This window comes from Osmia bicornis, chromosome 15 (assembly GCF_907164935.1).
Source record: "Osmia bicornis bicornis chromosome 15, iOsmBic2.1, whole genome shotgun sequence".
In the NCBI taxonomy this organism is placed as follows: domain Eukaryota; kingdom Metazoa; phylum Arthropoda; class Insecta; order Hymenoptera; family Megachilidae; genus Osmia; species Osmia bicornis.
Genome location: NC_060230.1, coordinates 4,356,517 through 4,381,808, shown reverse-complemented (window position 1 = coordinate 4,381,808; position 25,292 = coordinate 4,356,517). Strand labels below are relative to the sequence as shown.

The 25,292-nt window shown below is 35.2% G+C and overlaps 6 protein-coding genes and 1 long non-coding RNA gene across 17 annotated transcripts in view; 3 read left to right on the top strand and 4 right to left on the bottom strand.

The window, feature by feature from the left end:
- Positions 1–72: 72 nt before the first annotated feature.
- On the bottom strand, positions 73–8,963 carry LOC114878482 (cactin). The gene is made up of 12 exons (XM_029192345.2): positions 8,430–8,963; positions 7,515–8,362; positions 7,268–7,444; positions 6,989–7,187; positions 6,412–6,910; positions 4,020–4,468; positions 3,486–3,945; positions 2,734–2,850; positions 1,885–1,974; positions 1,543–1,803; positions 1,160–1,331; positions 73–720 (listed from the first exon to the last, which is right to left on the bottom strand). The coding sequence occupies exons 1-12, from the start codon at positions 8,669–8,671 to the stop codon at positions 560–562; spliced, it is 3,675 nt and encodes a 1,224-aa protein (XP_029048178.1). The 5' UTR covers positions 8,672–8,963; the 3' UTR covers positions 73–559.
- Positions 8,964–9,015: 52 nt separating this feature from the next.
- On the top strand, positions 9,016–11,775 carry LOC114878481 (cyclin-dependent kinases regulatory subunit-like). Of its 2 annotated transcripts, none has more exons than XM_029192342.1 (3): positions 9,016–9,198; positions 9,790–9,917; positions 11,679–11,775. In XM_029192342.1, exons 1-3 carry the CDS (start codon positions 9,143–9,145, stop codon positions 11,729–11,731), a joined length of 237 nt encoding a protein of 78 aa, XP_029048175.1. In that variant the 5' UTR covers positions 9,016–9,142; the 3' UTR covers positions 11,732–11,775. The 2 variants fall into 2 exon arrangements, with proteins under 2 accessions (XP_029048175.1, XP_029048174.1); XM_029192341.2 differs by lacking the exon at positions 11,679–11,775 and adding an exon at positions 10,038–11,495 and having other exon boundaries at positions 9,022–9,198.
- LOC114878477 (excitatory amino acid transporter 3) lies at positions 11,753–17,112 on the top strand. Its single transcript, XM_029192335.2, has 10 exons — positions 11,753–12,117; positions 14,430–14,704; positions 15,121–15,304; positions 15,385–15,427; positions 15,507–15,546; positions 15,625–15,811; positions 15,891–16,124; positions 16,197–16,388; positions 16,478–16,612; positions 16,680–17,112. Exons 2-10 carry the CDS (start codon positions 14,449–14,451, stop codon positions 16,825–16,827), a joined length of 1,419 nt encoding a protein of 472 aa, XP_029048168.1. The 5' UTR covers positions 11,753–12,117; positions 14,430–14,448; the 3' UTR covers positions 16,828–17,112.
- LOC114878483 lies at positions 12,124–14,600 on the bottom strand. The gene is made up of 3 exons (XR_003789753.1): positions 14,508–14,600; positions 14,033–14,155; positions 12,124–13,036 (listed from the first exon to the last, which is right to left on the bottom strand). It is a non-coding gene; the product is annotated as an uncharacterized LOC114878483 (long non-coding RNA).
- A 359-nt stretch (positions 17,113–17,471) lies between the features above and the next one.
- Positions 17,472–18,368, bottom strand: LOC114878479 (vacuolar protein-sorting-associated protein 25). Its single transcript, XM_029192340.2, has 4 exons — positions 18,190–18,368; positions 17,983–18,128; positions 17,689–17,907; positions 17,472–17,617 (listed from the first exon to the last, which is right to left on the bottom strand). Exons 1-4 carry the CDS (start codon positions 18,237–18,239, stop codon positions 17,505–17,507), a joined length of 528 nt encoding a protein of 175 aa, XP_029048173.1. The 5' UTR covers positions 18,240–18,368; the 3' UTR covers positions 17,472–17,504.
- A 21-nt stretch (positions 18,369–18,389) lies between these two features.
- On the top strand, positions 18,390–20,078 carry LOC114878478 (NEDD8-conjugating enzyme UBE2F-like). Of its 4 annotated transcripts, none has more exons than XM_029192339.2 (5): positions 18,390–18,540; positions 18,886–19,005; positions 19,124–19,285; positions 19,365–19,526; positions 19,600–20,078. In XM_029192339.2, the coding sequence occupies exons 2-5, from the start codon at positions 18,898–18,900 to the stop codon at positions 19,714–19,716; spliced, it is 549 nt and encodes a 182-aa protein (XP_029048172.1). In that variant the 5' UTR covers positions 18,390–18,540; positions 18,886–18,897; the 3' UTR covers positions 19,717–20,078. The 4 variants fall into 4 exon arrangements, with proteins under 4 accessions (XP_029048172.1, XP_029048170.1, XP_029048171.1 ...); XM_029192337.1 differs by having other exon boundaries at positions 18,864–19,005; XM_029192338.2 differs by lacking the exon at positions 18,390–18,540 and adding an exon at positions 18,558–18,747 and having other exon boundaries at positions 18,864–19,005.
- A 10-nt stretch (positions 20,079–20,088) lies between these two features.
- Positions 20,089–25,292, bottom strand: part of LOC114878476 (obscurin-like) — a 33,758-nt gene continuing 28,554 nt past the window's right edge. For 6 of the 7 annotated variants that reach the window (XM_029192327.2, XM_029192329.2, XM_029192330.2 and 3 more), the window contains 8 exons: positions 24,373–25,292; positions 23,853–24,295; positions 23,617–23,755; positions 23,058–23,527; positions 22,753–22,986; positions 22,546–22,687; positions 20,816–22,467; positions 20,089–20,737 (listed from right to left, as the gene is read on the bottom strand). In XM_029192327.2, coding sequence (XP_029048160.2) covers positions 20,491–20,737; positions 20,816–22,467; positions 22,546–22,687; positions 22,753–22,986; positions 23,058–23,527; positions 23,617–23,755; positions 23,853–24,295; positions 24,373–25,292 — 4,247 coding nt within the window. In that variant the 3' untranslated portion in view covers positions 20,089–20,490. The remainder of the gene's footprint in view (positions 20,738–20,815; positions 22,468–22,545; positions 22,688–22,752; positions 22,987–23,057; positions 23,528–23,616; positions 23,756–23,852; positions 24,296–24,372) is intronic. The other variant, XM_029192328.2, reaches the window with a different exon arrangement.

The following is a 25,292-nucleotide window of genomic DNA, read 5'->3' as shown; positions in this document are numbered from 1 at the left end:
CAAAAGTATAGGACGAGAAGAGGGAGAAAGATGAAGGGTGAAGAACAAAAAGTTCAAAGATTACACAAGAAAGACTGCTTATATACGGATACATTTTATCGTTAAATGTTATTTTCTTACTTTCTGATCTACTAGTACAAAATACTGCGTTCATTTCATAACTGAAAATCTGCGTTATTGCTATTGTGTACAAAAGATATTACTTATTTGTTAAGAAAATTGTAACGATTGTGCGTTTCCTTATAAAATATTCATTTTTAGGAACGTTGCCTGTGCAATATACATTCATCCATATATTATACATATACATACGGTGAAAGTATTTCATTTCATAAGAGTGTAAATATTGTGTCTATGATCATTAACTACATTTTCATATTGATTTCTTTAAAATTATGTGCATTTTACTGGACTGTATCTTTTAGAACATAAACAGAACAATAACGTGAATAAAAAATACAACTTTTTACATTTTATGAAACATACAAAACCTTTTTAAATATTATGTAAGAGATAAATGTGTAGGGGTGCTCTAGTTGCTAAAGAGATGATCCTTTAATTAACGGGTTCCCTTGCAGCTGCTTTCATGTACGATTACACGATCAGGATTAAATGTCCTTCCGCATCGTTTACATGGGACTAATTGACGCAAGTGTGTTTTCCAGCTGGCCTCAGCCATTGCTGTTATGTCAATTACCATATCTCCTGACGCTGGATCGCCTATGCATGAATATCAAATATTTTTATGTGCATGTATTCAATAATGATTATTAAAACAATTGCCTTGTTATTAATTGCGTATATACAGAGAAACCTAATTGATATTCAAGCCTTCACCTTCTTTAAACCACTAAAAGTTATTTGTAGTGTTTAATAAAGATCAGGTTTGCCCCTGTCGGTATGCAACCACGCCACCCTTTGATCGATATAATCGCGTTGACCTTAAGTTCACTAGCAAAGCATCGGAGCACGCAATCAGTGTTTAACTTTTTCACATAATGAACTCGTTGACTACTCAAGACTAACGAAGCTCATGGAATCTATACAAACTATTTAAATAGATAGTAGGAGGAAAATCATATACTCGTATTCAAATGAATCGCACTCATTGAAACTGTTTCATTTTATAAATAAGATATCAAATGCAGTAATGACTTACGAGTGTAAACAGTTTCAGGTCTCTCCGGTTCTTTCCTCCTCTGATCCGGTGGCAATTTGTCGTTCTCCACGTGCCACTTTTTCAAGCATTGCGGCTCATGAATAGCTATACTACTGGAGCCAAAATCTCTGCCACATATGTAGCAGGTGACTGTTTTCTTCAGTCCGTTGTCCTAAAATCAGTTGGCCCCGAATGAACATCAACCTCGATTAACAAAACTCACAAAACATAAAGAGCATAATAATTTATTTTCAATGATCAATATCAATTCTGTACAGAAATATTAAAAAATTAACAAAGATTTATCTTCACGTGTTCAACGAGCAACTGCAACGATTTCAAACAAACTGGAGTATATAAGCATGCTTTCCAACACGACTCACCCCTATTGGGCTGATTACATTTTCTTGCACGCTTGTTGGTTCTAACTTCAGTTGACCAGTTGAATCTTTTCTTCTCAAATGCATTGATTGATTGTTATTCTCGAATTGCCATCGTTTCATGCACTGAGGTTCGTGTATCTTAATGCTTCTCGTGCCAAAATTTCGACCACAAATTTTACAAGTGACCGTAGGTGGAGTCACCCGTGAGACATTGACAGATTTTTCCAGAATGGGGCTTTCTGACTTTTCTGATTCAAAATTCTACGGACAAAATGATTTTTAGTCTTATAATCCTGATAAATTATAAATACAACATTTTAATGAAACAAACAATGTATTCACCTTTGGTGAAGCTTTACAGCTTCTTTGATGCACTATTAGGCGATTTGGGAAAAATGTTCTTCCACATTTTGGACAGGGGACCAGCTGCGCCTGAAAATACAAAATTGCATATAAGTACTTTGATTTCACAAATTACATAGAGAGCCCCTTTCAGTCTTGAAGTTAACGAGTCGCATTGCGGTTCTCAGTTTTTAGATCAAACATGCCGTTAGTCTTAAATAACTAAGCCTTTGTGATAAATGTAGGCCAGCACCTTGAACACGATAGGGCTGGAGGATTATAGTGCGTGATATGTTCTCTCTGTATGGAACTCGGTATTTGTATTTCTATGCATATGTACATAAATATATACGTATGCATGAGGAACGTATAAGGGTGAGCTTTAACGAGTCACTTCATTACGCATGCTATAATCGATTCTCTCATTTAAAATCATGTTTCTACTATAAAAAAAGGGGCAGAATAATTGCATATCGTTGAATAAATAATTTGTTGTAGCATAAATGTAACACTTAAGAAAATTTTGATTAAATTGAAATCCTATGCTTAGTTAAAGTTCTCCTAAGTCTTTAAATGTTGAAATGAACAATCCATATGCGCATACTTAAACCCATTACACACTGTTGATGACCGAATTCATCTGTAACGGGTCGTAATTACATCACCGCTCAATACAAATCATCAGGCCTTATATAGTAATGACTCATTCAGATAATGGAAACACGTTTTTCCTATGATGTACTTTGTCGATCTTCTTAACGTTGCTTAAAAATGAAAAGATATCCGATTCGACAAGACTATAGCCGCAATTTACATGTTTGAGAAGACGTTTAAACGACAGCGCAATACCTGACTTTCTTCCCATGCTGCTGTATTCCATTCTGAATGATTGATCGCAACGTCGGGTCTTTGAGGAGTTGGTCGTTTTTGATTCACCGGTAACGCGTTGTTTTCTCGTTCCCATTTCTGCAAATAAACCAACAATTATTAGTATTTGAATTATAATCGATGTGCGTGGATATTTCAATTATTTTAATTATGAGAATGCAACCCTTCGCCATAGGATATGGTACATATTCGTTTCATAATGATTCGCGATAAAACGATCGATCTACCCACAAGTCATAATTAATGTTCTTTTGTAGACGGATATGGATGCAGTTGAGGTCGTCTGTATGGATATATCGAACCGGACGTACATAAACCGCAACTCACGTGCAAATTACACGGTCAGTACCGATCGGTTTATCTATAGCGGGAGGCATCAGTTCACGTGTATGTAAATGCCTCTGATATCAACCGCAAGGATATACGACGCACATATGTTCCTATCGATTTTACAAAGGGCCTTGATGTATTACGTGCTACCGAACCGAGTGATTCAATAATATTCATACATCGTATTCCGTTATCGCGACCATGAATAATAGATGCAGTTCAAGTTCAGTGTAAAATTAGATCTGCCCTATACTAATGTTAGCATTCCTGGAAGTCCTAAGTTAGCCCGGGTGTATCTAAATTCAACAAAGATGAAACGTGGAAATGAAAATCGGAATGAAATCAATCACAGCTAATTATCGATTTGAAAATATTATACTTACTTGCATGCATCTTGGCTCGTGAATTGGAAAACTAGCGGTGCCGAATTCACGTCCGCATATGTAACAAGTAATGGTCCTCGGTCCTTTCTTAATCGGTGCCGACGACGGTCTGTGCGATGGATTGCTCGATTTCGACTTCACCTCGACAGCGACCATTTCCTCGCTTTTGTTCTTGCTCTTATCGCTACGGAAGTGCAAGGCCACGGGCTTCTGTACGGTTTTTGGTACCGTTGCCTTTGTCTTCGTGCTCGCCGGACTCTCTTTTGTCTTAGGCTGACCGCTTTTCGGGTGACTGTGAAACCGCTCCGGTTGGTCCGGTTTCCCGCAACTTTTGCAAGGTTCCGGAGCATTCTTCGACGAAGAGGAAGTGAACACCTCCAATTCATTTTGAATGACGGGCTTTGAACTTTTCTTCTTCAACGTGGACAATGAAGGTACCTTGTGGCTGGGCGGTTTGCTTCTAAATTAACGAATAACATTTGTTTAAATATTGCAAACACAAAATTCAACTATTTTAAACGAATAATTATGAACCTATTATTATTGTCATCCAACTTCCTGCTGTCTGAATTCTTCTTCGTCGTCATTGTTTCCTGGTTGATGATCCTTGCCTGTTTTTGCATTCTCGGTGATTCAACGAACGTATCCAAGTTGACCAGCCTCGAATCTAAAATTTGCTCGAAACTACGCCGTTTGTAGCGTGCGGATAAGGAACCGTTGCACCACGCAGCACCGTTCGACGCGTGACTCTGCGGTTGGTGTTGTTCGCCAACGGTGACGTCTTGCCGACACCTTGACGACGATGGGAACGACGACGTCCCACCACCGATTGCTTTTGACAGGCGAAACCTTGTCATAGAGTGGACGAGCAATTCTTTGCTCAACATAGACATGTCCAGTTTATCGACTAAATCCGGGTCCAACACGCTCGGCTTCTCGAGATTCGCGGTCTTTGGTCTCTCCGGATGGTCGTACACCCCACGCTTCATTTTTGGTGGCCAGGTGCCGGTGTCCGGTGTCTTCGACTTTTCTCGTTGCTTCCCTTTTTCTGCACGATTTATATAATATTAATTTCATAAGATAAAATAATAGGAATTCAAGATAATCGATGTTTGGTTGCAATGTAAGAAAAGATTTGTTTGAAAATGGCTGCTGACTACATTTACTCTTGTTTAATCGTTTTATTAATTGATCTATGTAAAAGATATGATTTATAAAAATTGAAACAGTCATTTTCCTTTTTACAAATAATTTCTTAATCTTTACGGATTTATTGAATTTAATTTAATTCAATTTTTGAATTTAAACTCGTGCGCAAAAATACATGCGCGGATTGAGCAATAATTTCCTAAAATTGTTGTTAAATAAAGTATGTTTATTAGGAAATTGAATAGAAGATTTTACTCACTTTTCAATATATCCAGATCATCCTTGATTACCAGAAATGTTTTTTCCGACATAAACTCTGATGGCCCCTTTTTCCATTTCATGATTTTTCCGGTAAATGTACTTGCAACAATTTAACACTTCGAATTTGAAAGATAACACGATACGAAATTTTGAAATGTTTATCTTAAATTTTAAGAGATCAACATTCAAGATTTCATTATAATTACTTGCGGAAATTAAATTTGCCGGGCCCTCGAATCAACTAAATCTAAAAAATCCGATCAATTTAGATAGTAATTGGACACATCTGAATCAGGTGAAATTTTCTAACTCTGAGACATTTATGGTTATCGCGACAAACGAATGAATTGTTCTTTTTCACTGACACTTCACTGAAATTAGCTTACGCCGGTATGTTCATGATGTCACATTAATTGTTCTTGTAATTCTAATGATGAAAATGAGTTGACAGTATCAATCTTCTTACACGTTCTCCGGATGATCGACAGGGTCATCAGTATTTAACTTAATGATTAATGTACCCTTTACCCTATATCTAAATATTTTTTAAATAAAGAATAACAATTACGTTTTAATATTGGATGATTACTAGAAACTATAGATCATTAAAATAGTTCTTATGTATTTTTTATCCAGAAACTTATATCCCTTTGAATTGTGCGCGACTGTTGTGGAAGAAACACAATTTTAAACGCGTAGCCCTTTGTCAGTCAAACACCCGGTGCACTATGCTCGAGTTTACCTTGCCATTGGCTACATATAGCTTTTACCTTTCTCATTGTGGTTGACTGTGTAAGAATACAGGTGGCTGGGAAAATCGATCCAACAACCACTGTTTAACAACTATGTCGCGGTTCCTTTGTATAGATTTTCGTCACAATGTCGGGTCATTCAAATCGGGATTATATCACGATTTTGTTGCGTAAATTATACACGGACTAATATTCTGATAACTAAAATGATTTTTCAATAAATCAAATCGTAACAAAATTAAAAGTTATTACATGTTTTAATTTTGTTATCAGACTAATTATTAAAGTAATGATTTCAATTTCGTGAGAATTACTTACAACCATGCGGGTAAGTTTCGCGCAGAAAATAAATTTATATAGATCTGCGCATAAAATTGCGCAATTTTATTTAAATACGTCACTAAAAATATGACTTTTCACTTGATACAGTTATTATAAAAATTAAGTAATCTATCCTAGATTTAGTAGTGTATATACAGGAACACATAATATGTACAATATTGATACATTATCGACGGTATCGATAACGTTTGAAGTGGAACCATAATTGGAAAATATTGTTATGAAATTGGCACCTAAAACCACGTTTATACGAATACTCCCATTCTCTGTTAACTATTTTAAATGCAATGTCCTCGTAAGGTGGACCAGCATGAAATCGTAAAATAGCGAAATCTTTATTATCCGCACAGGGTGTCTGAAAATTACAATAGTATTGTTAATATTAATATTAATAAGAGTGTAAATAAAACAATATATCTTACCAAAAAATATTCAGGCGTTGTATTCTTATCTATCAAATCCGGATAAAATATGTTGAATTTATAACCCTGTACAATTTTCGGTGGTGGATTATCCATATCATAATGTGTTTGATTGTATTTATTCCACTCAAAACCGGTATGAACCCGATTGAAGTATCTTGGTTTTCTCGGTCTATACTTATCAGACCATAGATAAATTTGCGCTTCCAAAGATGATTCAACACTGAATTGCGCTTCATCGGAGCTCATATTTTTTCGAGCTTCTCTATGCATTGCTTGTTCTTCTGCGGTCATTACATTTTGAATTTTACGTCCAGTACTAAGTACTTGATTTCTTGCATACTCTAATCGTTTATTATCATCTTCTTCCAAAGTAACCAACGTTCCTGGCTCCAGTTGAGAATAAAGTATATATTTTGGAGAATAACCTCCTGATTCATATTCGCAAAAGGACTCTGATAAGAGGTCATCCGCTGCATTATTAGTTTCTTGATCATCGCTAGAATTGTATAAAATACAATCATATGAGTTTCTACTTTATGCATATAAATACATATGTAATAAAACAAATGCATACTCTGTTTGACTATCTTCGCTCTTTTCTACAACCGTGTTGGTAGACGATTCTTCTTGTTTTCCTGATTGTTCAGCATTTGCTTGCGAACTCTCGGGTTCATTTTCCGTTCGCGCTACTCCTTGTTCAGCAATTAAAACCTCCAACTTCTTGCGCAAATTTTCTTGATGGCGATCTCTTAACCGTGCCCTCGCCATGTGCGCTGAGGAGAATAAACAGCTAGTAGAAACATCCACGTTAAATAATATAATTAAAATTATATAGCTAATCTGTAATGTTTACCTTTCAGTTGGGATAGGAGACTTTCCCAATATCCTATATCAACACCTTCAGGTTTTCCTGTAATCTTTGCCTCGATTTGTAATTGCAAAGCTTCTAATTGCGCTGCCGTTTTTCCTTTGAAAATAGCAGTCACATCTTTGGCTACTGATTCGTGTATTCCTTCTCTTCGGCCAACGGCTAAAAAGGTATGTTTATTAATATCTTATATGAGAAATTATTAATAAAACCTTTTCATTGTATTACTTACCAACTTCGTATTCTGATCTTTCTAATTTACGTAGTTTGTGTAACTCGTCCTCTACAATCACCGTAATATCGTTCCAATAATCCAAGTTTTTACCGCGTTCCAATTCTTTATAAACTTTGATATCCTCGATAAGATCTTCTAAATCTTTTACGTGCAATCCACGCAAATAAGTATACGGCTCGTGCATTTCTACCGCATCAACTTCTTCTTCAGCACTAATATACTTTGCAAGGAGATCAATTGGTTTTGCCCTGCCATCCTGTATCCTAATTCGTGATCTTAATCTTGCTTGCTCTAAATGAAATTGATCTTCCTGTCTTGCCCACTGTTCCAGCTGAGCAGCTTCTTTCCCTCTTTGTAACATCGTCATTTCCTCTTCTCTTTGTTGTCTTTCTAATTCTCTTTCTTGTCTTCTTTTTTTAACTTTCTCTAACTCCCTTTTATTCTCTTCCTGTTTGTACCTATTTCTAATTTCTAGTTCTTCCCTACTTACACCAAGTAAACCCTCTTTTTCAAGTTTTTTAGACCATACAAATGTGGAAAGCAAATTTCCATCACCAAATGGATTATCTGTATTTGTATAATGTAAATAGTCATTATCCCAACCCATTCTTTCTTTTCTTTTGCGTTCTTTAGCTTCCTTCTTTCTTAAACGACGTAATCTTTTCTCTTCTGGTGTTTCTGTAGCTTTCATTAACTCTTTTTGACGCTTTCTTTCTTCAATTTGCTTCTGCCGTTGTTTCTGTAATTTTTCTAAAAGTTTCGTAGAATCTGATGAAGAGTTAGAAGAGGTTGAACTACTAGATTCACTTGAGTTTGATGATGTTGAAGACGACGATGACGACGATCTAAAATAAGAAAGATAATTTCAGAATAACAAAACCATAACCTCAACGATAATTTGTCTTTACTTACCTTCTTCTGCTTTTGTGTTTTGAAGATTTCTTACGGGATTCACGTGATTCTGAAGAGTCTCTATGCCTGGATTTTTTGTATTTTTGACTGGAACTCTTAGAGAGTTTATGTCTTGGCTTTGAACTTTTAGAACGACTATCATAATCACTGTCACTCTCCCTACGTGAAACTTTATCCTTATAGCGATCTCTATCATCTTTCTTTGATTTAGTGTAATCTTTTCTATGAGAGTACTTCTCCATTTTTAATTATACTGCTTGTATTCCTTCGTAAAAGGTATTTTATATCACGTATTTTGTTACCATCACACTTAACCTCTGAAAATGAACTTCGACGCAGCAACTTCAGACGCCATTGTTTAATTTTAAACAGCTGATTCCGGTTTACTACGTTTAAATTTCCGTTTGTTGTTAACATAATGATAAAATATAACAAATTCTGTGCGTTTTAACATTTTCACAACGATAATAGGAATTTGTGAAAATTATTTTATTACTTCTTTGATTTTATGAATGAGTTTGTTTAAACTGACTATCAACGACTAACGAGTACCTTTCCTTCAATCTTCTTGACGCTACATCCGTTAAACTTTCAAATTAGGGGGCATACGCTGTTGGAAGGTTTTCGAAAATTCACGCGTGATTTTCGGTTGTGTTGTTGGCTGGCTATACAAGTTATTGTTTAAAGGTTCTAATTAATTTAAGCGAACGAAGATGTCGGATAAAATCTATTACTCGGGTAAATATTACGACGATAAATACGAATACAGGTTGGTATGAATAACGACAAAGCATAATGTTCCATTTAGATTTTGATTTTGGTCAATTGTGCCATTTTGAATCGTTCCAATAGACGTTAAAGAATAACTTCCTAGGTGTTCATTTATGCTGATATTTACGACAATGGGCTTAATAGAAAATCATTTAATTTAATTTGAGAAATTTCATTTGACAAATATTATTTTATCAAGTATCAATTTCTTTGTAGAATTTTTGCACGCAAATGTAACATATTTAAATGGCTGTCTGGCATATTCTTTTGTTCACTTTGTTAGTCTATTATCCTTAACTGGTAGAACATATACATAGATTTATTTTCTTGTATTGTAGTAGTATAAACTTTTAAGAGTAATTCCAGTATAATTTTTTTGCATATTAAATCCAGAACAATAAATTGAACACCTATGTAGTTAAAGATATGTAATCTTAAACCCATTTGTTAAATAACTTTTTTATTAGAAAGGTTATAGTTACATTTGATTAGCTTATTTGAAATCAGTATACTAAAAGAGCATGCAATTTTATAACAATGAAATATTCTTAATGAGTTCATTTAGTAATGATATATTGCATGTTATTAGGCACGTAGTGCTACCAAAGGAAATGGTAAAATCAGTACCCACCACACGTCTCCTTCGTGAACAAGAATGGAGAGCTATGGGTGTTCAACAAAGCCAAGGATGGGTACATTACATGATCCATAAACCAGGTATACTAAATTATTAGATTTTTAATATCTAATTTCCAATGAAAGCATTTGTTTGCATTTCTTAACTTTTTGTAACGCGAAAAGAGAACAGTTTCATTTAAAGACATTTGTATGTTTCAGAGCCACATATCTTATTATTTAAAAGAAAAATAACATCACCAGCACCAGAGAATTAAACACATTGACATAACTATATCTATTTGTAAATAATACTTCAGATCATTGTTAATATTCATACAAAAACTCAGCTATGACAGTTTGTAATCCGTTGATTTCTAAAAAATCAATGATATGCTAAAGTATTTTTAAAATTTCACTTCAAAACTGACTAATCGTAGAAGATATAACGTTTTTAAAATTCTTTGTTGTAATCTGAGTGTAATCTGTTTACTTTCATTACTTCAACAAAATCGTTTATAAATATCATCAAAACGTTCTGTATATATGTCTATAGAATGCCCTAGTTTTTAACTGCAGTATACATTGTTCTTAACTATAGAATTACCATGACAACTTGGTATTTCATTTAATTTAACCGAAGTAGAAACATACCAGATTATATTGATTTTCTGGAAATCACAGTTCTAAAGCAGAATCAGTTTCTATTAAGAATTTACTGAATAAGGAAAATCTTTATAACATTTGTGATTATAGAGTGCCTTGCACTAATGTGCTTATTCTTAAGGTATACTTTAATGTTACATTTAGAATAATCATTCCTTATGTATAACAAGAATGATGTATTATAAAAAAGTGCCTTTAAATTCTAAGTTCATTAACAGCATACATACTAATTCGAGACTTCATTATTATTAGTTAGGTGTTAAATTCTGCGTTTATTAAATATTTTGCCGGAAGATTTTTACATTTATATTGAATTAAGTAATGCGTTTATTTTACACATAACTTCATTTAAGTTCTGCTCTCTAATTATACTTTCTTCAATACTATTTTATCAGTATTTTCCAAAGCTAATTTCTATGTCTTAGTAGTAGACGATTTTCATTTATTTTTAATAAATAAAACTTGTATTGTCAGTTCTTAAATAAACATTTGTAACTAACATTTTACGTTTTTACTTTATTTTCAACATTAAAAGAAAAAACCAAACCTGAATGTAAATGAAGTAGCCTTGATGTTTGTAACATTTGTGTGTTCCCCTCTCGCAAAGCAAAAATGAGTGAAACAAATTTAGCCAAATATACGAGAAAGAAGGGGAGGGGTAGAGTAATTAAAAGAATCACGTGACTGACCTCAATCCAATTATACAAACATCATTCCTAGCGGTCAAGTAATTCTCACACTAATTTTTGTAAATTGTACATTAATTAAATCATCGTTTATATTGTTGACGTATGTTGCGTGTACATTTCGTTTCACTTTTATTACATAATTTCGTTACCATTTGTATCTAGTAACAAGGAAACAAGTGATTAACAAAATTCGAAATTTACATACTATGCTATACATAAGGAATATCAAAGTATTATCTGTGAACTTAATCGAGACTGAAACATTTTTACATGATAAACGTATTTAAATAAAGACGGCAAATAAATAATCAGTAACGCAACAGTACATTTTTATCTTTAATAGTTTTCTCCGAAAATAATTATTATCTCATAATAGCCATGATTTAATATATCGTGTTTATACCGGTTACTTTTAAGTGTCTGCCCACATATGGTATAACCATTCATTCAAGTTCTTCTGAATGCGTGTGCGATCTCGGTACACGCGGTTTCGTAAACACGCGCGCAGGCACGTGTCATTATAGGATCTACGGCTACATGTGCAAAGGTACATCAGAATAACAGCGAGGAGGGAGAACGTGTATCGAGAGTTCGGCGAAAGGGGACAAAAAACACGATGGGGCACAGAAAGAAATAGAATACTGGCGAAAAAGGTGATGGAGAGGGAACGATATACATGATCTCTGACGCAAACATATTGCATCCACGCGACGAAGGGCTACGTTCTCATGGGATAGCCGGCACTCCACGAGAACGCAGCGCACCGACAGTACGACGATATCGCGCTCGCGGGAAGAACGACTTTTCGCGCTGTCTAAACCAAAACGTGTTCAGCATCCAAATTTAAATATCAGCACGCAAGCAACGTGATTCAATCGAAGTGGAATCGCATTGCTGCGTGCACAACTTCTAACGACTATCTATCCTAGATATATCTAAATTAGCGGGTAAGTCATTTGTTTAAATTTCTCAACTAATAAGTGCGAGTCACCTTTCATAAATATTCTAATGAAAGTATTTCAAATTGAATGTGTGGATAATAATAAAGCATTCGGTAATACAATAATTTGAAAGAAAATTTGATCAAATTGCAGTAATTGTGAGGAACAAAACATCTTAAAGCAATGACGGTAGTCGAAGATTAAATAAAATCATACATTATTGCATTCATCTCCTTTGTTCTGCTGATAACTATGACGAGATTTTTTTACTGTGTGTTGATACATGTATCTACTATGGTAGTGGTAGTAAAGAGGGTTGAACGTTTTAACTTGCCGTGTATCTGACGCTTACAATGATCCACGTGCATGAAAAACAAAATTTCGGACAGAATTACGGCTGACGAGATGTTTTTCTCAGAATCAATTTTTGCTTCAAGGAAAACTTTTAATAGCTTGTCACTGTATTGACATAGCAATACAGATTTTAGTCAATATAATTGATAACATTTCAAAGACTGATGTTCCGCCTACGTAGGATCGTTTTTTATAGAAACATTTCATAATTTTATCTATGTATTGCTCAGCTTTATCTATATCTCACACATTCAACTATACTTTACACAGTAGTTCATTGTTACCGATTGTTCATTGTTAATGAACGAATAAAAATTCGAATTCATTTGAAATTTTTTAAATACCGCGCGTTCCTTATCATGTAACCACTTTTTCTCTTGTGCTAATCCGAACAAGAATTGCACGTGTTGCCTCTCCTTCTGCGATTTCATTTGCTCTCGCGCATAGGCGCTTATAAATCGAACTTTCCCATCGTGCTTGGTTGCTGGTTCAACGTTGATTTCGAATCACATCTTACATTTCACCTTTCTACTCCCTTTTCCCTTTTCGGCGGGTGTATCCGTGTGAAAAGCTACGACAGAACAATAATAGAATTAGTACTAGATATTTCTGCGGGAGTCAAATTTGTTGGTGGATGAAACACAAGGCAGATTTCCAGGACAGTATGAACCGGTTAATACCAGTTCCTGCAAGATATACGTGCATGTGTAAACACATTACAGACAAGAAAAATCGACTAGTTAATTTATATTCTTATTCATTAATTAATCCCGACCATCGTGTTATCAATAAATTGAATATCCTATACTGTACATGCAAGTTTCTTTTAAAAGTTAATATACTACAATTGTTGCGGTATCATTTTCACGGTTCAAATTTCTGAAACCGGATGTTGTTTGAATTAGAGAATGAACATAAACTCAACACTATGTACTTTTAAGACTAATTGAAACTGTCAGGGGGCTAACGTACTTAACAAGAGACGCTGCGAATGATGGACAAAACCGGCAATTACCATTTATGAATATTTCGTATCATTTATGTTATATAATTGATTACAATATTACTCATCGTAGTGCAACTAGTTAGTATGCAGAATCATCATGTCTCGTAGTTCAAACCGTAGATTGTTTTTCCTATCCGATTTTGCAATTATGTAGATAACTATATGCTTTGTACTTTCATACCAACGAGAAAACGTCTTACAAGGCTTTTTCTTGTATCAAGGATACTTTATAAATATAATAATAAAGATCGCTAATGTCTTAAACACTTACATAATTTTTTTTCTTTTTTAATTTAGACTGATAATATGATTTGCAAGTTTTTAATTAAAAGATTAAAAAATATTGAATCACGAGTTTGAATTAAGTAAATAAATGACTCATTATACATGGCAAAAAAATGCCAAAAATAAAAACAAAAAAAGATGTAAATACGTTAATTATATCTTGGGACCACAACACGTAATAGATAAAGAGTTTAATTGGTGTATACTTAAGTACCAAGGGCAGTGACCGCCACCGTTTAAAAATGTGTATGAATACAAGTTAATCAGTCTATTTACCTGGGCTAGTCATTTCAAAATTTCCGCAGACACTCGGATCGTTGTAATCCCTTTCACGATATTTCCAACTTATCCACACTTTCACTCCCACGCGTCAACCTTATCATTGTCTTCCACAAACATCTGCAAATATTTATTCTTAGAGACACGAAAACGATGCAAACTTCGACAGAATAACACATAAAGATAATAAAATAATTGGGTTGGTAAGTCTACACTGTTCGCGTATTATACTATATACTACATCATGTATCTTTCCCGGGGCAATATTAAATTATCATATCGAAAGAAAAGTTTGCGCAACACTTTTCTGCGAATCGTGGAGTTCGTTCGTATCAAGATGAAGATTTACTTGGATTTTGAGCCATCAAATATGTTCTTTTCTTTTTTCTTTTAGGATCAATTCAGTAGACAACATGGCACGACCGAGAAAATGGAAAAATTTCATGTCAGAAAATATGTTAACGATGCTTACAGTACTTGGAGTTATAGCCGGTGTTATTCTCGGTTTCATTTTAAGGAATGCCAGGAGCGAACCATGGTCGAAAAGAGAGATCATGTATATCCAATTTCCAGGAGACATTTTCCTTAGAATGTTGAAAGCACTTATCTTGCCATTAATTCTTGCTAGTATTGTTAGTGCCATCGGCGGTTTGGACCTTAATTTATCTGGTAATTGATATGTATATGTCTTCTTTAAGGAAGATTTCATTTCATTACTCGTAAGCGGGGGGGTTGCGTGGGCGTACAAACTTGTTTGCGTGAAGATACTTAGTTTGGTAAATCACAGATTACCAGTAATTTCTGGCGTAATTCAACTCAGTACCAGAGAAACGCGAACAATACTGATAACGGATGTTCAACTTTTATCTTTTTGAGTTATTGACTTGTAGTCATTAATGAGACGAAGAAGAATCTTCAGACTGTTTTATCATTGCTTTCATAAATGAAATGTTTTATCATTGATTTTTTCCTGTTCAAGTTTTTCCTTATTTTTCTGTCTGAAAATTATAGCAATTTTCTTCGTAAATACTGCATATATGTATCAGAATGTAGTAACTTGAAAACAAGTAATATGTATTTTCTAGGAAGAATTGGTATGCGATCCATTTATTATTATTCGGCGACAACGGTATCTGCTGTAATTCTTGGTATAATTTTGGTTCTACTTATTAAACCTGGAAACTTCAGTACACAGAGTTTAGTTGCAATAGGAGATGCAAAAGCGCCTAGAGATGTTACTACTATAGACACGCTATTAGATCTGGTCAGGTAAAGCAGCTGAAATAATAAAAAAAATATTATAGTTTATTATAAAAAGTTCTTATCTTTTTATAAAATCTGTTTTTTAGAAATGTGTTCCCACCAAATCTTATACAAGCTTGTATTGCTCAGGTATGTATAAGAGTAAGATGTTTTATATAATTACTAAAGGTGTTCAAGGTATATCCTAATTGCTCATATTCTGTTACAGTATCGTACTATATTAGTAAAGCCTGAAAATACAACAGGAGGTAACGATTATTTACATTAATCATTTGTATGTTATTCAAATAATGTATGCGCTATAGTGATCTAATGTTTGTTTTTAGTAAATAGTATATATGAATGGAATATATCTCATGAATATGGAGAGGGTATGAATACCTTAGGTTTAGTATTTTTTGGAATTGTGTTTGGAATTGCACTTAGTAAAATGGGAGAAGCTGGAAAACCTCTCCTAACTTTCTTTGATACCTTATCTGAAGCAACGATGCTAATTACCAGATGGGTTATATGGTAAAAAACCTATAAAAACAAGTCATTTATTGAATTAATTTTCAAATAACATGTATTTTAAATTGTTATTTATTTACAGGATATCTCCAATTGGTGTACTTTTCCTTGTTACTTCAAAGCTTTTAGAAATTGAAGATATCAGTGCTATTGTAGGCCAGTTAGGTTTATATTTCATCACAGTATTACTAGGTTTGCTTATCCATGGTTGTGGAACTCTTTCTCTTATTTTCTTCATTTGTACCAGAGAATTACCATTTAAATTGATAGGAAAAATGGGTCAAGTTCTAGCCACAGCATTTGGTACTTCTTCAAGGTAACTTGCACACATACAGAGTACGTCAGAAAATGTTTCAAATTTATGAATAATCTATTTTTGTGAATATAGCACGGCTACACTGCCAGTAACGATACAGTGTTTAGATGATATAGGTGTAGATCCTAGAGTTACAAGATTTGTTGTTCCAATTGGTGCTACCATCAACATGGACGGTACCGCATTGTATGAAGCTGTGGCTGCAATTTTTATAGCTCAAGTCAGAAGAGTTCCACTGACTCTTGGCAGTGTCATTGGTGTTAGGTAGTTATTGATTTGATTTGTTGATTATTAGTTAACTAATATATAAAATAGTGTCCTAGTAATTGTAATATTCTAATATATTTTTACAGTATAACAGCTACTGCAGCAAGTATAGGAGCTGCTGGTATTCCACAAGCTGGTCTTGTTACAATGGTTATGGTACTGGATACTGTTGGTTTACCTGCTGAAGATGTAACACTTATTATTGCGGTAGATTGGCTTTTGTGAGTATTTTGTTTTCATAGATTCTATTAAATGAATCTATTTCTAAATTATTGAATTTATATATAGGGACCGCTTCCGAACAACGATAAATGTCATATGCGACGCGCTAGGTGCTTATGTTGTTGAACATATGAGTAAAAAAGAACTTCAGGCAAGTGCAAATTTACAAGAAGAAACAATCGAACTAGCCAGAGTGAGGAAAGCAGAAGCATAATTTATGAATTTTGCCATCATATTATATAAACACAATAAAATTGTGTTTGTAAAATTTGTTGTGTACTTCACAGTCAATAATTTGTACTAATGTATACTTATACTTGATTCAAATTTTATATGGTAATCCATATCTAATCAATGTAATTAATTACTAAATATGTAATTAGCAGGATACTTATTTGGATACTTAATGAAAGCAAATTGTTTAAGCACTAATGTACTTGAAAAGTTCTGACTCATTTTAACTTTTACAAATGTATTAAATACATTGTATTTTGTTTTTTCTTTACAAAAATGTTTTATTGCAATTATTCCTTTATGTGAAATCAAAATATTACATTACTCATATTAAAATATTCCATACATTTGTTGAATATGTTAAACATATTCAATACTGTTTGGCATTACTTCTGTATGTACATAATATTTATTATATGAATTTTAGTAACATAATTTTAAGAAATAATTGCATGTAAACATACTTAAAAATGTACTTTTTAAATTCTTTTTGTAATTAAACTTTACTTACATTTTAATTTACGAATTTCTTTAGTTCATTTAATTACTTCTTCCAGAAAGTATAAAATATATTTCCTTTATCACAGAAGTATCAATTAATGATAATGAAAACTTATATTTACAATTCTTAAATACTTTCTTTGTTCATTTATACATTTAAAAGAACTTAACGCCTTGATTATCATCAAACAAAATCAACTCAGCCTTTTTATTTGCTTCTAATGTCTTAAGAGCTCTGATTAATACTTCTGTATCAAGCCCATGAAATTCTGAAAATAAACAGACAATTAAGTAAACAATATTTTTTATATGTATGTATAACCTTGATAAGAATACATACCTTGATTCACTGTATCCTCTCCTTGTGTTAATTCAAACAAAGTACATACAGACCCAATGAATCCATTCTCCTGTGCCCAATTGTAAATTATTTCACCCCATTCTTCTAAAGTATGCCAATAAACTAGCCATCTTTGCTTTGTTTTATCTAACGGAGTTGCATTTCCTGATTTGGATACTTCTTCTAATATTAATAATAGCATCTCTGATGGTAACTTTCCTATTCAATGTATTAAGGACCAAATCTTATTAGTGATCGATAACTTTATATAATTTATTGACCATAAAAGGATACGATTAATTGTTGCATTATTAAATACTGGGCTTGAATGTACTTCACGTATATCTATAATGGATTGTTTTGTGATGCGATAATATTCTAAAATTAAACTTTTCCAGGCTGCTAATTGCTTGGCTCTAGTTTCTGTATGAGGTTGAAGACTGAAAAAAGTTATAATTATGTACAATTTTTAATACGTCAATATAACCTAATGATACTCACGTAAAAAAGGGTGGAAAACTGTATTGCCATGGCCATTCAATTTCTGCCATTATCGTTGGAATATTTAAGATCTCAAAAATATCAAATATAGATATAAATAATTATTTTTTATAATATTCACAAAAGTTTTGACAAGACTACGCGAAAACGCTTATCAGCATAACGTCTATTTCGGCATTACCAGCGCCGTCTACAGTAAGAAACACAGACTTTTGGTGCGCTTAAATATTTACCGTTTTCTTTTAAATGTTTGCTAGTTGAAAAACTTAAGATGAGAATTATCAAAATGTGTATTGATTAAATACACTTTAAAAATCAACATATATACTGAAATAGTACAACATTTATAGTGTAAGATACGATTTCTTAAAATTAAGCGTATTCAACAATTCTAACCTTCAGTTCATGTTGTCTAATAATAAACGTCATAAGTGATATTTGACAGCATCATTATTGCGATTTCTAAATAAAAACATTTTTAATTAGGTTACAGAGTGGTATAACAAGTCGTTTGTTTTAAAATAACAAGATCTTTAGTTCTCTATCATCCATACTAATGTGGGGTTAACATTTAATTACGAATAATATTTTGTTCTTAAATAATCGACACAATTGTTGTTCCGGTGGATTATATGTATTGATCAATTATTAATAGTTTTTACTGTATTTTACAGTTTTAGATTTATCTGCTTCCAGATTTTTGAAAATATGATTACTTTAAGAGGAAAATTGAAAAAGGAGAGTGACATAGCAAATTCAAAAAATAAAGACTATAATAAACGCGTTTCAATACGCGATAAATTATTAATCAAAGAGGTAATAGTAATATAGAGATGTATGAAATTGTTTTAACAATTTTAAAACAATGATAAGTAGATTACTCATTTGTTGCAGATGTTTAAAAATGTTTAAATTGTCTCATTCGTTTATATAGGTACAAGAAATGGAACATACCTTACCTAGTACATGTCAGGTTAAATTTCATGATCCTCATTGTCTACACGAATTTATACTTTTGATTGTTCCTGATGAAGGGTACTGGATCGGAGGCAGATTTTATTTTCAGATTTATATATCCGAAGATTATAACATGGCTGTAAATATATGTTATTATTTACACTGAAACATCACTGTTTGCGATGAATATAAAATATAAACAAAATACTTTCTTTTAGCCTCCAAAAGTCAAGTGCTTAACAAAGCTATGGCATCCAAATATAAGCGAAGATGGTGATGTATGTCTTTCGATATTAAGACAAAGTAGTATAGATGGAATGGGTTGGGCACCGACCCGAAAGCTTAAGGATGTTGTATGGGGTTTGAATTCTCTTTTTACTGTAAGTTTTCAACAGTTTTCATGAAGATATAATATTTTTACATTTACACAGCTCATATTTTTTCTTCTTACAGGATCTTTTAAATTTTGATGATCCTTTGAATAGAGAGGCAGCTGATTTATTTATAAAAGATAAGGAATCTTTTAGAAGTAGGGTAAAAGATTATGTTATGCAGTATGCAAAAAGATGATTTAAATTAATGAACAATTCTACGACAGTGTAAATGTACATTTATGAAATTAGCTTTTTATTTTAACAAAAACATGAAATTTAAATACCTTTTTTTTTTTATTTAATATTTTTTGCTACTAGTCCTCTTATTCTAAAGAGATTGTATTTGTTACCTTAATTTTTGTTTTTGTATTCATGTGCAGCTTTTGATTGTTATATTACTTCATTCTAGTTGAGATAAAATTTATGTTAATAATGGTAAAAGGAATGAGGACAAAAGAATGTGTCTTGTGTACAATATACTTACCTTCTTTATAGAGCATTGTAATGATGGAAGATCATAATTTGTAAATAAATTACATATTTAATAATAAAATTTCATCCCAGTGTGTAGATTCTTTAAACGATCATTTAATTATTCGGTATTTATTGGTGATTTTATTAGAATATAATCATCGTTTTTGTACAATTTTAAAGGGTTCGGTTTGTACCTTAATTCGTTAAAACTTGATGTATCTTACGTTACATTTCAAATACCGATTCTTTCTCTCCTTTTTAACTTTTATATCTTTCCAGCAACGTATGAGCGGATGACAGTATCTGTTAAAATAATTAAAAGTAACAAATAAATAATAACAAAAAAGAGAACAAGGAAAGAAAGCTCTTTTATTTCAGTATCCTCTCTTTGGTTATTTTTCCTTGCTCTCTAAGAGACTGACTAGACACGTGCGTGAAATTTGACGGTCACGTAAGATAATGAAAATTGGAAAATCGCTTAACCGTATCTTATCCGTTAGAACGTGGTGAGCAGTTCTTCTTGTATGCTAGTTGATCTAATAAGTTTTTGCGTAGACCCTAGTAGGCTTTCACTAGCCAAACTATGATTCTGTGACGCTAACTTCAATTTTTCTTCGTGGTATTCTTCGTTATATTCTTTCAGTCTGTTGCCTAAAAACACAGCCCGTTCTCGTTTCTTAGTCATATAGTCTGATGGCTGCAGCCACCTATGTTCATGGCACTCCTCCACCAATGGTCTTTTACTGAAACAATAAAATCCTGCATATTAAATCCTGTTGAAAGAAACAAAACATCAACGTTATTATATATCTGTTACGAACTTTGGTGCCCGTTTGAAGAGAAGCATAAGGAACCTGGTAGCCTCTTGACTCAACTCCTTGTATAAATGTTCGAATCTGTATCTCACAAACAGTATATTTTGCCTAGTCTCGTCAGGATCTTTGCCACGGAAGGGTGATACACCAGATAGGAGGACGTACATCAAGACACCAACCATCCAAACATCTGTCTGAGGATGAGCCAGTTCCTCGTTGTATACCTCGGGTGCTCTGTACTCGGGGTGGCCAGCTTTTGGTACCGATGTGCCTAATTTACTGACGAATCGAGCGGAACCCATATCAACCAACTTGACTTGAACCGATCTAACGGTAGACATAACAACGTTATCAGGTTGTATATCAAGGTGAGAGTATCCTCTCCAATGAAGGTACTGTAAACCATCCAAGATCTGCAGAATGGCGTTGGCTACACAATTTTCCGTGTACTCGTGTCTGCTGGAGAAATACGTAAGAATATCAGCACCCTGAAGTTTCTCAAGGATAAATACAGCAACTGGAGAACCTGGTGCCTTGTACGCAGCTTCTAGCATCGCTATCCTTTCGTGTCTCAACGAACGAAGAGCCTCGAACTCTCTGTTCACTTGTTTCTCTGTGTCCGCCTGTAGCTCCAGGATTTTAGCGACCACCACGCGATCCGCGGCTTTGTCGACACCCTTCACTACGACAGAAAACTGACCTCTCGATATCTCAGAGATGAAGCTGTATTTACTAGAGAGATTCGTGTCGGTCGACCACTCGATAGGGTGTTCCTCGACGGAGTAATCCACGTGTGGCTTGTCTTCGTCGGGTATTATTTCCTGTCCAGAATCCGTCAGCTCTTGGAGATGCCTCATCGCTCGCGTGATCTGTACCTTTGGACATCCCGTTGGTCTGGTTTTGATCAGCTTCGAAGGGATACCCTTTTCGCTCCAGCCGATACGATTTCGCGCAGCTAGACGGAAGTTGTAACTTGTGTCGGGTTTCATGTCTCTCATCAAGTAGAATTCGTGGTCGATGTTGGTGGCAACGTCTATCCAGTCGATCGAATCGCCTTCTTTGTACTGGAGGTGGTAGCACAAAACCGGAGAGTTACCATCGTGCTTTGGTTGTTTCCATCGTAGAAGTATTTCAGTGTCGGAGACGTCGGAAGCCTCGGGGGAATCAGGGCCGGAAGGAACAGCCGCTTCTACCATTCTGGTTCTAACCACAGTCTGTCCTAAGGAATTTCTCGCGACAACTTTGTAACTGCCTACATCGTGCTCCTTCGTTGTATCGAAGCTGAGTATCGATCTGCCGTCTTTGTCTTCGGTAACTTTTACCCTATTGCTTTCTTGAATCATTATATCATTTTTGTACCATTGAATAAGTGGTTTAGGATTTCCTACTGCCAGACACACTAGCTGAGCCGGTTTTCCTTCCTCGATTGGTTTAATTTGGGGCTTCTCCCGGAAGAATGGCAAGTGTCCTTCTTTCTTGGATTCCAACATCGCCTCCGCCTCTACGTAGCTATCGAGTCGTGTACCTAATTCGTGTTTCAAACGTCTCAGGGTGTAAACGTCCGGTGATCCGTATCTGTTAATTCTTGCTCGCCTTTCGTCATCGATCTCTTCATCCATCACGTCCGTGAAACGACGACGCTCGTGTATAATAGGTGTCTGTAAGATGAATACAGAGAATTGTGACATTAGGTAAAATTTAAGAGTTTAATATCTGAATAAAGACGAACAAATTACCCTCCAGTCAAAGTTCTCATCGGCGATGGAACGAGAGAATCCAGGGCTACGATTGCACGCAACCTTCATGTACTCTCTCAAACGTACAGGGAAATCAGTGTCACGAAGTTGGAGGAGATAGGTGTCCGGTCCATTTTGATAGCTGAAAAATCACGCGTATAATCAATGCTTAAATTATACAGAAATCTGCAGAGCGAATTAACTCACTGGCTTTCACTCTTAATAATTCCAATCTCAGTATCAATCGGTTCCCTTGTAGGTATGTTGGTCTCCCAGGGTTTAGGCAAAGGTTTCTTCAAAGGACTGTACGTTCTATCGTCGCTGGGTTCAGGAGTATATTTATGGCCAGGTGGATAAACCATTCTCGATGGATGCTCGAAAGCTGTGTTTAATTTGCGTCTGCGGAACCAGGTGCGACAGGAAGCGTTGTTGTACCAGTCACTAAAAAATCATGTTAACATTGTAACACTTCCTACATTTGAATAGTACAAAGGGTTGTTTACGATACTAACCGATAAAGTTTATAGTAGTTCTTCAAATTTTCTGACGGAATCTTATATAAATCTGCTGGAGATTTGTCGACGTAGGCTAACCAAGGATGAGCCAGAGCAGCTGTTACATCCATTCGTCTTTCAGCGTTATACATCAACAACGAACGAATGAAATCTTTCGCGTCGTCAGAAATGTTCTTCCAACGATCATCGAAGTCCCACTTTCCTTCTCTGATCTTCAGCAACGTTTCCTTGTCGTTGATGCCTCTGAAAGGCGAGATTCCAGAGAGAAGGATGTAAGTGACGATACCAACAGACCACATGTCTGCGCTGAATGATACTCCCTCGTTGTTGGTCACTTCTGGTGCCACGTATTCAGGCATTCCGTACCCCAGAGTCATCAATCTCGTTTGTGAGATTCTTCTGGCTAGGCCAAAGTCGCAGATCTTCAAATCGTCGCCTCCTGTGTGCGAGATCAAAAGATCTCCAAGCTGGAAGAAACAATTTGAAAAATAAATTGTAAATGTTTGATAATTAGAATGATTCTACTGTATATCATTTTATTGCAATAAAGATCAACCGTTAAACCAAGATGAGCATAGTTATTAGAATGCATGTATTCCAATCCCCACAGCAATTGACGAATGTATCCAGCGATCTCTGCTTCAGTGTAGAACGCCTGCTTCGTCAAAGTGTCCACTAGTTCGCCACCAGCAGCTCTATTGCATAGTTAAGAAATTTTACAGGTTCTAAGATTGCTTGTGATCTTTTCAATATAAATAAAACGATAAAGATTTCGTTATTCTCAAAGGATACAGTTCCAAGACGAGTGTAACTGATTGATCAGTTTCATAAGCGTCGTGTAGTCGCAGCAATTTCTTGTGATTCAAATTGTTCATCACATCCAACTCGTTGTACATGTACGGTCGGATTTCTCCTCTTCCGTGCATCACCTTGGCCGCGTAATTTCTTCCAGTACTTCTCTCTACAGCGTGGTAAGTTACGCCTTGAGTACCACGGCCAAGTTCGTCGCCCAGATCGTAGTAGTCTTCGTAGGGTTTATCATGACGAGGTTGGATATCGGCCTTCCTCTTGTACGTTCTGTAGCTGTACTCGTGTTCGTTCTCTTCCACGTGAATCATAACGGAACAGGATACCGATCCGGCTACGTTTCTCGCGCTGACCGAGTAGAGACCTTCGTCTTTCAAGATAGTGTCGCTGATGACCATGACTGAGGTGTCTGGTTCTGAGAACTCGATCTAATAGAAAGTACGAATTAGCCTACACAGTCTGTTTAAATTAAATTTCTTCCTATATAAATAATAAAAAAACAAACCCTTATTCTGGAAGTGGAAGTAAGAGGCTTCCAGTCCTTGTACCATTTGATCTCCGGATAAGGTACACCAGTGACGCGAGCAATCAACTGTCCAGTCCTCCTGATCATCACGATAGTCTCTTCAGGTCTCTGAATAAACGTTGGGTATTCTGCAATCTGTAAACGAACTCTTTGCCTAGCTTCGCCATGTTCGTTGGTAGCGACAGCTTCGTACATTCCCTCGTCACGTTCCAGCATCCTGTTGATGAACAACGTGGCTTGACCATTCCTGGTGTAGCTCTGATCGTATCTGCCACCAGACTCTATCAGCTGATCATTGAAATAGTAGCTCATCCTCGGCTTCGGGTAACCATAAACGAACCAGAATAGATTGCAATTATGATTCTTCACGCCGTACTGGGTGTCGTATTCTTGACGAAGGAACCTTGGCGCCTGGGCATAGTTGTCGTGAGGTGGCCTCTCGATGTCGAAGTCCTTCGGGAAGTAGGGGCTGGTCTCTGGACGGAAATCGATGCCAGGAGGCAGGTAAGGGAAGAATTTAGGTGGATCAGGCTCCAATTTCGCGCGGTACGTTTGTGCGAACGGCGATGGTTCGCTGATTCCGTACTTGTTCTCCACGCGGATACGGAACTTGTAATCCCTGAACGGTTCAAGGTTCCGGATGTCACAGACACAGCTACGAATTCCTGTACGAGCTGTGAACCAATCGCCATCGGGTAACTCGCACATCTCTACTTGGTATGTGACAGGTATACGAGGACCGATGGGAATGGACGGCTTCCAAGAGAGCGTTAAGTGACGATCCATCATCCTGCTGATGATCGGACGGTCGGCTAAGGGTAATGGAACGCCAGATTTCCGATATTTGTCGAAGTCCGCGTATTGGTCTCCTAGTGACTTCTTCGCGCGAGGCTCAAGAG

Coding starts and splice junctions, on each gene's coding strand:
- LOC114878482 (XM_029192345.2), bottom strand. CDS start 8,671: ATGGAGAAGTACTCTCATAGAAAAGATTACACTAAATCAAAGAAAGAT. Junction 1,975..2,733: donor CAGCATGGGAAGAAAGTCAG/GTATTGCGCTGT, acceptor TTGTATTTTCAG/GCGCAGCTGGTCCCCTGTCC. Junction 1,804..1,884: donor GCTGTAAAGCTTCACCAAAG/GTGAATACATTG, acceptor TTTTGTCCGTAG/AATTTTGAATCAGAAAAGTC.
- LOC114878481 (XM_029192341.2), top strand. CDS start 9,143: ATGTCGGATAAAATCTATTACTCGGGTAAATATTACGACGATAAATAC. Junction 9,199..9,789: donor GACGATAAATACGAATACAG/GTTGGTATGAAT, acceptor GCATGTTATTAG/GCACGTAGTGCTACCAAAGG. Junction 9,918..10,037: donor TTACATGATCCATAAACCAG/GTATACTAAATT, acceptor TGTATGTTTCAG/AGCCACATATCTTATTATTT.
- LOC114878477 (XM_029192335.2), top strand. CDS start 14,449: ATGGCACGACCGAGAAAATGGAAAAATTTCATGTCAGAAAATATGTTA. Junction 15,547..15,624: donor GCCTGAAAATACAACAGGAG/GTAACGATTATT, acceptor GTTTGTTTTTAG/TAAATAGTATATATGAATGG. Junction 16,613..16,679: donor ATTGCGGTAGATTGGCTTTT/GTGAGTATTTTG, acceptor ATTTATATATAG/GGACCGCTTCCGAACAACGA.
- LOC114878479 (XM_029192340.2), bottom strand. CDS start 18,239: ATGGCAGAAATTGAATGGCCATGGCAATACAGTTTTCCACCCTTTTTT. Junction 18,129..18,189: donor AGTTTTCCACCCTTTTTTAC/GTGAGTATCATT, acceptor AACTTTTTTCAG/TCTTCAACCTCATACAGAAA. Junction 17,618..17,688: donor AGAGGATACAGTGAATCAAG/GTATGTATTCTT, acceptor GTTTATTTTCAG/AATTTCATGGGCTTGATACA.
- LOC114878478 (XM_029192339.2), top strand. CDS start 18,898: ATGATTACTTTAAGAGGAAAATTGAAAAAGGAGAGTGACATAGCAAAT. Junction 19,006..19,123: donor ATAAATTATTAATCAAAGAG/GTAATAGTAATA, acceptor TCGTTTATATAG/GTACAAGAAATGGAACATAC. Junction 19,527..19,599: donor GTTTGAATTCTCTTTTTACT/GTAAGTTTTCAA, acceptor TTCTTCTTACAG/GATCTTTTAAATTTTGATGA.